Source organism: Aulonocara stuartgranti, assembly GCF_965226115.1.
Source record: "Aulonocara stuartgranti genome assembly, chromosome: 7".
Classification (NCBI taxonomy): domain Eukaryota; kingdom Metazoa; phylum Chordata; class Actinopteri; order Cichliformes; family Cichlidae; genus Aulonocara; species Aulonocara stuartgranti.
Genome location: NC_138945.1, coordinates 20378944 through 20391028, shown reverse-complemented (window position 1 = coordinate 20391028; position 12085 = coordinate 20378944). Strand labels below are relative to the sequence as shown.

The following is a 12085-nucleotide window of genomic DNA, read 5'->3' as shown; positions in this document are numbered from 1 at the left end:
TACATATCAAGATAATAACACCAAGCAACCACCATCTATAGTGCGCTCACTTTCAGAGTGTGTTGTGTGACGTATGTGTGCTCGTATGTGTGTGTGAGAATCCTGAACCAGAGACCATATTCAGCAAAGCTTTAATAATGCTTTACTGAAGCATGAATAATGGTTTTGTTTTTCAAATGCCACATTACACAGTAAGGATAATAAAAAATGTTTAAAGCACACACTGACAGAAAGCTATAAGCTACCATAAACACTTTAAAAGTCAGCTGCCTCGCTGGTACTTAAGCAGAAAGATGATCTTTTTCTGTATTATAAAAGTTCACTGATCCGTAATATGGGTACCAGGAATCAGGCACAGTTCTGACTGGAGCTTATGTTTACACGGGCACAACAGCAGCTTTTATATAAAAGCCAGATGTGGCCACCGTGATGTCATCGATTGGTTTATAGCAGGGGTGTAAAATATATAGCCTGCGGGCCAGAATTGGACGCGCAAAGACTCTAATCCGGCCCACTGGAAAGCTTTGGAAATGTGAAGGGCAGGATCAATTTTGGACTTCTAACTGTATTCATTCATTCAGACCTCCCCCATGGATATAGATACTACACCAAAGTAATTAATAACACAAAAGTTCCTTTTCACTTTCTTATATACAATATTGTGTAATAAAGATGGGCTGAAGCTAGCAAATGAGACACTAGATTAATTAAGAATGTGCTTACCGAACTGTTAAATGACACATGAACAAGCAGCGTCATCTGCTCTCTACAACCTTCCCGTATACCTTCATACAAATTTACTCCACTTTTCAAACCTGGAGGCTGCATCCATCTTTTACATACAGTCCATGCACATAGCACATTATGCCTTGTTGCACTCCTCTTGCTGCTGATATATTTTTAATACACTCCGTGCATATCAAACAATCTAAAACAGCATGGCTAACAGCACGTGTAACAATAAGGGAGGAACGTGTCCCTGACGCTTTGCTGCAAGGACATTTAAAATAAGAGGGAGTCAAGCTGATTAAAAATGACAGCGTTATGTTCACCTATTTACATTTTAACTACGAAATCGTACACACAGTAATGACTTTGGCCGTGATATCTAAACTGGATCCACTAGCTGAAATGACAGGGTCACGATGACGTGTAATTACTTAGTCCTTAGGAGAAGGATGAGAACACCGGATTCAGGTTGGAAAAAGTCTGAGACATGCAGTGACTCAATAGTGGGTAAGTAATGCATCACTCTCTGTTATGTCCTTTGGGTATAACCTTGTGATATTTACACAAAATCCACTACAGTTAAACTATTAAGAAGGTTGCTCACTACGCCTCAGATTCATCTTTTTACACTGGAGACCACTGGAATGGTAAACTGTTAAATGTGTTCCCAAAACGTTGATTCTGTTCATCTGGACGTAGTGATTTCAGTGGCGAAACGTTTCATCACTCATCCAACTTCTCCAGTCTCTGGTCAGGCTTTTACCTCTGAAAACGCTACGTCTAGATGAACAGAATCAGCTGTTTGGGATTTCCTTACCTGGTTGACGTGTTGTATTTTTCTCCTAATAAAAGCATCTGCTCTGATTTCACATTTCAAATTAATTTCACACATCAGTGAACTGAAACTGATTACACTAGTTACCTACAGATAAGTAGATAACTCCCAAGCAAGGACCCCACCCAATCACAGTAAGAGACCACACAACTTTGTTAATTTATGTGACAAAGACAAATATATACGCACCTCCTCCCACTGATGTATGTATCTGATGAGTCGGGACAGTCTTAGCAGACGCAGAAGACTGAGGATCTTGGTGAAGCGGACGATTCGCAGGGCGCGAGCTGTTTTATATACCTCTGAGTCAAAGCCTTTCTCCACTATCAAAAATATATAATCCACTGGAATGGAGGAAAGGAAGTCCACGACGAACCAGCTCTTCAGGTAATTCATCTTGATGACTTTGGGATCTAGGATGATCTCTGAGCTCTCCTCATTGACGATCCCCGTTCTGAAGTTCATGACCAGGTCCACCAGGAAGATGGTGTCCGAAGCCACGTTGAAGACCAGCCAGGTGGTGGTAGTCTGCTCTGAGAAGAAGGTTATTCCCACAGGAATGATGATTAGATTCCCCATCATCATGATGAGCATTATCAAGTCCCAGTAGAACCTGTGGAAAAACCGAAACAAATGAGTAATGCAAGCGATAAAACATGCTGTAGCCACAAAACTGAAGTCCACAGGGGAAAAGAAATCATGCTTCTTTTCTGCTTATTCTGCTGATATTGTTTATATGTATAATTCTGTTTATCCCAGTGCACTGCATACGGTCAGAGGTGACTGTTCACTCTGTCACTACATGTCTTATGAAAAGGAAGAACAGTCCCAGAAAAGAGGAGCACTGCACAATGTTGATTTATAAAGCTCTGCTTAAAAAAATGCCCGATCACTCTGCTCTCTTCTGACATTTAAATACGGTATTTACCGTGTCAGGTCACATGACTTTCTAACATTAGCTGGGCCTCTTATTCAATCTGAACTTGCTCAAATACTCTGCTGCCTACAAATAAGATACGCTTCAAGAGCACGAAGCTACATCCCGTTCTTTTATTAGAACATTTAAAAGGTTACGTATCAGCGATAACTCAATTCACTCTGAGGGAAAGTGTGAAACAAGTTTCATTATGATAGCTATAACGCCAGTTTGCTCCAACTCCAACTTCATGTGGGAAGCAGAGAGGTAAGGGGATTATAAAAGTCAGTAGTAGTCACCTTCTGACATCAGTCACTGCCTATGAAACTCTTCACTGCAGCCTATCCAGTGCTTCAGCCTGCAAAGGTACACAGCCTGAAAGATCTTACGTTGCCACTTCTGCTATCAGCAGATAACATGCAACATCTAAACAGCCGACAATATTAGATAATCTTTCAGCTCAGATCTGGAAAGGCTCATACATGCAAGCTTAAGATCTCGCTCCGAGAAGTATATACTTGAGTTCGTACCAAAACTCTCGGGCTCAAAGTTAATTACGATTCAAGGACATCCAGTAATGTACTGCTATCACTTACTATATGTATTCAGGGCCCTTTAGACTGAGACCCTCTCCATCCTTCCTGGCTGTGTTAATGTCCCTGCCCTCTGCCTTTCGATGAACAGAGCCAGAAGTAATTCATCAGCACCCTGCTCTTTTCACAAAGTGTTCTGGGCCCTGAGTAAAGGCCAGACAACCATGAATGAAAATAGATGCTTTCAGCAATCCTATCTCACTCTAAAAACTCTCCGCTGACGTTATCCCCGCTCCGTGCCTGCCTGCCTCTGCTCTGCCTTACTGACCATCACGTTGTTGTTGAAGGTAGAAATGAACTGGCTGGCCGGATGCCTGTCTGGCAGACTTGCCACCCAGTAATGGATCTGTTTCAATAAATTAAGCCGAGGCCTTGGCTTTATAAATACCCACAGATCACATGTCTGATAACTGTCTTCACTTCAACTAAACATTGAGGTGGCTGATAAGGTCCACAATAGGTATTTTTACCCCAGCAGATATTGAACTGCTGAGCTCGTTGAGTTCATGCTAAACCATGATGCAAACTGAGTCCTCTCAGGTCAGCACAATAACAACAAAGTTACGCAACAAGTACAATGCGCACTAGAACCGAGCTATAGCATTATGAGTAATAAGAGCATTTAAAAAAAACATACGAAAGCTGTGCTTTTATACGCTTTTTAGCACGTGTGTCATTGTATCAACCTTTCAATAAGCTGATGCTTATTGACCTGATACGTCATGTTGTGTGTGACTTTTTTTTCTTGTAATTGTTTATACTGTATTTTAGGGCTGAACGATATATCGCATTTGCGATAATATCGCGACATGATCAAGTGCAATTTTCTAACCGCAAAGGCTGCGATTATACTCTGGACATGTCCAAATTCATGGGCTGCATCCTCCTGAGGCCGCATTTGTAGACCGATTACGTCACAGCGACGCGCCGAAGGCTGTCCAAATTACTACCATATCCCAGAATTCATAGCGCGGCCCAGCCAAACTCCAGTTTCCAACAATGGCGGCCGCTACTAAGTTTTAAAATTACTCATACTAATCTTTCTGGGTCACAAAATAAACTTTTAAAATATTTTCAGGCGAGAAAGTAGTTGTGTAAACATCAAATATCTGCTCGGTTTATCAAGATATCCCATATTTGCAAAAGTGCTTCGACGTTTTCAGAGGCGTCTGCTACCCACCAGCTCGACAGCTAGCCGGGAGCTCGAGGGTTACTGATGCGGCCGAGAACGGCACAACTCCCGGCACATCATTTTCAGATCACCGCGGAGTTTCGCTGCTCGGGTTAAACGTAATATATAAGTCACTTAGACAACCTAAAAATGTTATTGTTGGGCTTTTTTCAGTGTTTTGTTTGTTCGTGAGTAAATCGGTTTGGCTGAGATTAAAGTTATTAGATTAGATAAAATAAAACTTTATTAATCCCCCGGGTGGGTTCCTCCTTGGTTTTCACACAGCTGACTAAACGTCAAACAGAAAACTTATTAAACAGAAGTATGAGACAGTCGAGAATTTACACCAGTGTCTGGTTATATTTTAGATAGCAAGAAGCAGACGGCCGAGTTTATTAAACTCCACCGAGACAGCGGTGACGCTAATCAGAACTAGCCTTCTGATTCAGAAGGCTAGACCGTCCAATTTCACGCCTTTAAATTTTAAAGGCGTGTTTGTGTGTGTGTTTATACAATTGCTATTATGTTTGCACTTTATGTGTAATGTTACTGACTGCAGAGATCAGCAAGATGTGTGTATTTTTTATTTATTAGTTTTATTTATTTAATATTATTTTTTAATTGAATGACTGTCTAGTAGTTCACAGATGTCGAAAAACTGAGTGTGGTAAAGCCACTGATTTTGTTTATGTATATTTCTGCAATCTGCACATTGTACTGACTTTCATTTTAATGTTTACACCAGGGTTCCTTGTCAGCACTTTATGCTCAGATGTTTGTAAGCTAAAAATAAACTATTGTGTATGTTCAAATATACTGTTGTGATTGAAGAAGTTAAATAAAAATGTCAGTCATCAATTCATGCATCACCTCATGTCATCATAACAGAGGTCTGTCTTCCAGGAAAGAACAGTTTAAAATTAATGTAATATAGTATTGGCCATACTATATGATGTATTGCTTGTCTTTGTTTAATAATACAGAAGACAAAGACCTTAAAAAATAATCGCATATCGCATCGCAATCGCAATATTGGGGCAAAAAATCGCAATTAGATTATTTTCCATAATCGTTCAGCCCTACTGTATTTCAGTGTTAAAGAAGAGGCTGCCATGACTAATCTTTTTCAACTTTAATCTAAGGGGATCAAGGATTGTATAATATCAATGAACACAAACATTTATAGCTAAAAAAAAAAAGAGAGAGAACAACGGTAGAGCAAAAATAGTTAAATAATAAATAATACACAAAAATGTGAGTTCAAGATGTACAGTCTGTTAATTTGGAGATTAAAAAAAACTAGTCCCTGTGAACTAAGATGTTTTATTTTCCTGCTTTCAGCAAACAGATTTTAATATCAGAATTTAAGTTGAATCACTTTTTGAATTTGGATGTTTTCCACTCATGTTGACAGAGTTCCCACATCTCTAACATATTTATATTTCTATTGTGACTTTTGTGGGTGGTATTTATACTGTACATGACCTCTAAGACACCCACATATCTGTTGAATTAAACATTGTGCTTCACTTCTCAAATAAAAGAAGCATTAAGCAACCTTGAAATATTCGTCATCAGAAGAATACAAGAAATCTGTCAAAGGGAGTGAAACCCCAATGCTACTAGCGTTTACATGTAACTCATCACATACCAAAGTCAAAAACAACAGAGTATGTAACTTCAAAGGTACCATAGTCTAACTGTATTCTGCTTCTGTAATAAAGTACTCATTTTAAGTTAAGTTATCAGACTGAAATAATGAAAATACTAATTTGGAAGTTTAAATGCTAAAAACATTTTTTTATTTATGGTAACACCAACGCAGGTGTGCTCCTTTTGGTTTTACTGACCTAGTCACAGAGGCAGCTCTGATACTGCATTAAGCTTAAGCTTTTGGTCTAATGTGCCACTTCTAAGAAAGCACCGCAACTAAACCAGTAAGGGAGTGCAGTGCACTTAACTGTAACTGCGGCACCAACACTAGCAATGGATTCCAGCTAAAGTACTCTACTTCCACATTCACCCGGTGCTGTCGGAGTACAGCCTCCCCTTCCAGCCCATTTCAGCACTCAAGTCCCGTCCCAGCTATGGATTCACATCCAGATGAAATGTGTACTCTGCTAATCATCTTTTATCCCGAGTTTACAATCAATTTTAAAAAGCTTGGTCTGAATGCTATAACACGCTGCTGTTGTGACTGTTTAAAATGGGAGACATTTCCCAAACACTGTAAGATCTGCAGCAACGGAGAAACTGTGGCGCTCTGGTCACTCACGCAGCATGAACTAGCAAAAAAGCGTATGCGATTTGAGTGTATCGCTGAAAAAATACTTTGAGACAATATGTTCCACTTATAACAAGAGCTGGAAGCTACAGAACCCCAAAGGGGGAAGCAGTGAGCCTCTAATAATCCAGCTGAGGCAGATTAATCACAAGAAAGTTAAAAAAAATCTTCCTCGAATCAAGCCAGCACATTTTGTCTTGTAGGTTTCCTTCTTACAACAAGTGATCCATCATGATCAATGCCAGACCCACTCCTGCCAAGCAACACAATGAAGTCCACATGATCCTACTCAGCACAACCAGTCTACAGTGTAGCAGGTACACTGTGCTACAGCATGGCACATCCTCAGACAGAGAGAAAAACAAAGACTTTGGGTTAAAAAAAAAAAGGATGTCAGAGTCATCTACGAATGTCGAGATGAGTAAAACAGAACATGTGGGAAAAGATTTGTTCAAGCTTGATTAAATACTCTAAACTAGCTTTACTCGCCTCTTTCTTCTTTTTAATAAGGCTGTTAAATTAGGAATAAATAAATTAGGGGTAGTAAAGCTACACTGTAAAATTTCTGCCTCTAACCACTCAGAAGAATGCAGGTTTTAGAGTATAGACTATCTGAAAGAAACACAGTTGACTCTACAATTCATTCTGTTAATTAAAAGAACTGCAACATGAGAATTTACTTTGAAAAGGCTTAAAACCTGCACAACGTCTTTGAACAACAGCATATGGAGCATGACAAAGCCACCTTTAGCAAAACCAGAGGTGCGCGAGGCCGTGCATGGGCCCTCTCAAAAATCTATTAATAATGAATATTACTAACCTGCCATAAATCTTTAAGCAGCTACTGTGTACAAAGAATATGTTGAATATTGAGTTTCAACCCTCGACAAAGCAATATAAAGCCCGTGTGAATGCTTGGTGTCATTCATGGTCTGTACTTACGTAATGCTTTTCATTAAAGATAGTGTTTTGTGTCTTTTGTTTTTGCTCACATAACATTAAGATGAGAGTATGTAACAGTATAAGATTAACGAACAAGTGACGAAGACTTCTTAGCAAAAAGAAGAAAAAAATGAGAGAGGAAGATTTGCTTCCAAGAAATAGTACATGGAGCCACGTGCAACAAAGAAGCAGCCTTGTCTCTTCCACCACAAACTGGGCACAAACTGGGATGAAAACCTCAAGGTAGCACTTTCAAGCCAGGAGGCGGTCTCAGCGGCCTAGAAGGGGGTCGTTTCATTGCACTGTCTGGAGGACAAGAGCGTCTTCTGAAAAACAGCCCTCTGGAAAATGTCATGAGGAAGTAACCTTAGGGGGCCTCTGCCAGCGTGAGTGAGACAAACATTTTCTAATAGTGCAGAAAGAAGAAGGCCCAGTCTGCTTGAGCAATCACACATATGTTCTCATTACAGAGCCTTTTTTTCCTGCTGATTTTCATTGTAATCCCCACTGTATTTTTTGAAATTCCTCAAATATAACAAATGCAGCCCATTCACTTTGGGACCACTAATTAATCTCTTGACTCACTAACAGCTGTGGAACAGGTATCCATTTCACTGAACTGCTCTGGTCATACCCTTTGGCTATCTTTTGGAGGGGGTCAATCTTCTTACATAATTGAGTCTGTTAAGCTCGTTGACTGTTGTGTTGTGCTAATCCTTGCCTACCATCATTGTCCATCTGTGTCTGCAGAGGGGCAAACGCATACCAGTGTCTTTGTGTGGCTGAGGCTATGATAGCCTAGTTATCTTTATTCTTATGCATGGAAGGGCGGGGGGGATCTTGCAAGGGGTGGGGCATGAAGATTTATAGAGTTTAGCGCTACCGTGAGTACCATGTGGTATCTCATTAATCACAACAAATGTATGTAAAAAAAATCAGCAGCAAAAGAAAGCCTTGCAGAAAAAGGGAGCGCTGCATTTTTGCAGCCTGCTCTAAGTTCAGGACCATGGACAGCTCTAAGCTCAAGGCACTGGGAGCCGAGGGGGGGACGACAACGTGCCCCGACACGTTACGTGTTGCGACAACGGAAAACGGGGATGATATTCACCACCAAGCTGTGCCAGGTGACACTGGTGCAGAGGGTGGACCAAATGAGATGCTTAATTGGTGAAGAGGTAAACTGTAAACACGCAGCTCGTGTGTGTGTGTGTGTGTGTGTGTGTGTGTGTGTGAGAGAGAGAGAGAGAGAGAGGGGGGGGTGAGCGCGTACCGCCTTTACCTGGATTCATTTGTTTACTGTGTATGGAAATGTAAGCAAATTGGAGGCAGCTGGTCTGAAACTCAAACTCTCTGCTGCAATAAAGCCAGAGAGCTGGTGCAGCTGAGAGGAAAAATAAATAAATTACACAAACCAAAGACCAAATCCAAATTATCAACCACTATGACATTTAGTGGGTGCCGAGGAAGGAAGTGTGGCACGATCCTTCTGCGGTTCCTTTGAAACAAACACATTCCATCACATTTCCTCATTCAAGTCAGTTTTTAAAAAATGCATGTAAAAACTCTCTGATAAGACTCGAAGATCAGATTTTTTTGTTACTAATTAATTCAAAACACGGCCATCTTCTCCTTAATCGTCTCCCTGCACGATTTTACCGCATTCTGTGCATTTTTTCCCTTTATGCACGCAGGCCCATCGGCTCACATCCGCCTACAAAGAAATGTTTACAACCGCCGATGGTGCAATGGCACTGTCACGTTGTGTCCAGGTACGGTCGCCCCTATACGAGCAGGGAATGTGTCGCAATGAGAAGCTGCCACTGCGCCGCTGGTGTGAAGCAGTCAGGAGGGCTGAGCTCTGTGTGTGTTCTCCAATCATGACATTCACCATCCTTTATCCAAGGACGTTTCACTGATACACCTTTAGCCTTAATGCGTCCCTCCCTTTTCTCTTATAATAATAATAACACTAAAAATGCCGCAATGAAACACACAGACACACACACACACACACAATCACTGAGCACATTTTGACAGAAGCCCTCCTCCCCTCCCCTACAGCGGAAGCCTGATTGCCTAAATACAGAGGTAGATTAGCGTATGCGCTTTGGGCCAGGTTGTGTGTGAGAGAGTGGCGATAACAAGTGGAGGCTATAGCTTGCAGACCTTAGGGTGACAGTGAGGGTGGATAAAATAAAGGGGAGGGAGAGGGGGGTTTGAGCAGGTGTCTATTCCAGCCCTTACCTAAAATCGCTATATGGATGAATGATCCAGTATCCGGCCGTCTGAACCCTTTCTTGCTCTTTCTCCACAGCTTTCTGGCTGCCGAACATACGCAAGGAGAACTTATTGACTCCGGGCTGCATCATGGCCCCAAATTGCCTCTGCATAAAACCATGTTGCCTGGACGCCCCCTCCAGATCATCAAAACCAACCATGGTCTCTTCCCGCTCCCCCTTGAAGCCCACTGAGTTGCCATGGTCCTTCATGTTCTGGCTCCCCGTGTTATTTTTCTGTATCGAGTCTTGCCTCTGAAAAACATTATTCCCATCCGCCTTCTCCTCCTTGTTGCTGGAGAACGAATTCGATTTGTCTTCCATGGCGCTCTTAGTTTTCCCGTTTTCTGGGGGGTTTTCTTCTGTTTTCTCTCTGAGACTACGCGTTCCCTCTCCGGCTCGAGAGAGAGAGAGGGAGGGGGGGGGGGAGCGAGAGGACGCGCCGCGAGCTCTCCTGTTTCTTTTGATGTCCTTCAAACTGTTCGGCTCCTCTGCCTTCAACGCGAGTGCTGCAAACTGAGACAGAGTGGCCGAGAACCCGGTGGATCAGGTTTCTTGGGTTACCGCCATCTACCGACGGCCCCCGGCTTCTGCCGTCCAAAGCCTGTGCCTCATCTCACTTCGCACGACACTGCGGTTTAACTGGCACATGCTCTTGCACCTTATTTACATAATGTGGCTGACGATACCCCCCACCTCCGTCTCCAGTCCCCTCCTTTGCCAACAGTTTCACACACGGCAGGGGGAAGCCGCTGCTGTAGAAGAAAAAACACACGTATGACAAGTTAATGAGGGCTGGTTTTATTATTTTATTTCTTAATAAACCGATATAGATTAGGTGCTTCCTGTGGTTCGCCTGGCACCTGGTTTGCTTCCTGCTGAGAAGTTACAGTAGAAGCCAACTGGATGAAACAGATTGTAAAGTAGGTGCCACCGGCCACATTAAGTTAAACATCTTGTGGATATCGCAGTTTTTAAGGTGTTGCAGAACTTGATCCAACATTTCCTGTAACTACCTGCTGCAGTTTGCTTTATTTAAAAACTTGACGTACAGGCTGCGTAGAAACCAGAGCTTTTATATGCTCCACAAAGAGATGATCTGCTCTATGTAGGAGAATTCTGTAGTGAATTAGGTAACGTCTGAATTAATGAGCGCATTCTGACATATTGTGCAAATTAAGGGATGACCAACTGTTCCACTCATGCTGTTTCCAAAAGGTGTTTTCTCTAATTATGCGAACCGTGGTTCGCTCTCCTAGAATTAGGTCTCTATCCAGAATAAATCTCAAGGATTGCAGGTAAAGATGGGATGAGGAATAGACAAGAAAGAAGATGGACCAAAGAAAGGATGTGAGTCTGAGTTCTGGAATTACATTGCAGTGGGAAAATAATAGAATAAAGTGCAGAAATAATTTTTGTGAAGGGTTGTAAAGACTGGAGGCTGTAGCCAGTAGATGGAGCAATACAGAAACTACAGAAGCAGCCAACCAATTAAAAGGAATTCTGATCAGCTAATCGTACTCTAATCGGAATTAGGTTTTGTTTGTTTGTTTGTTTGTTTGTTTTTACATCCAAATTTATGATACATTTCTTTATTATTTGCAAAGCAAGCTATCAAGTTTGGAAAATGTTCATGTTTTGTCACTTTTTCTGACATTGTTAAGACCGAATCATTAAATAATTGATCAAAAGAATATTTGGGTTATTCATTAATAAAAGGAAATAGTGAGTAGTTGTGGTTTTATAGGTTGCTCGCTTGGGAGTGTGGATGAAGAGAAGCAGAAAGAGTGAGAGAGCACAGGGAGTGGCTTCCCCCTTAATGGCATAATTGCAGGTCAGCCTGTCACACAAACCATCTGCCATGGAAACGCTATTTAGACATTACTGCTAAGAGTCAGGATATTTTGTGAAGGATGAAATTTTGCCTTATGCATGGGAAAATCTAGTGCTGTGATTTTCATGTCAGACTCACAGCATGAAATGAGATTTTCTTAATTTCCACACTATCAATAGGTCTAAGAATGAGAGATATTTCAGAATAAACACACACATACAGATGGGCAAACAAATACATCCATTTATTTTCATATTTATACTCAGGTACTGTGTACATATGTGTACGTGTGTGTGTGTGTCCATTTATGTACATTTTTGACCGGGTGCAGAACTGTTAGGAAAAAAAGGTACTCCTGTAAGTATAAGAATGACTGGTTATGAGACACTGGCCATTATATACTGGTCATGCTATAAATGCATTAAAGCTATTTTCACATGGCTCCAGTCCCCAATTGCATTGTTCACTATACCAGGATCATTAATTACCATGAACATAATATAAA

At 41.4% G+C, this 12085-nt stretch overlaps 1 protein-coding gene across 1 annotated transcript in view; it reads right to left on the bottom strand.

Annotated features, from left to right (window-relative positions):
- hcn1 (hyperpolarization activated cyclic nucleotide-gated potassium channel 1) overlaps window positions 1–11404 on the bottom strand; it is a 72226-nt gene extending 60822 nt beyond the window's left edge. Inside the window, exons 1-2 of the mRNA XM_082539658.1 lie at window positions 9715–11404; window positions 1754–2177 (exon numbers count right to left, since the gene is read on the bottom strand). Of these exons, the coding sequence (XP_082395784.1) occupies window positions 1754–2177; window positions 9715–10070 (780 nt within the window). The 5' untranslated portion in view covers window positions 10071–11404. The remainder of the gene's footprint in view (window positions 1–1753; window positions 2178–9714) is intronic.
- Between the last annotated feature and the right edge of the window lie 681 nt (window positions 11405–12085).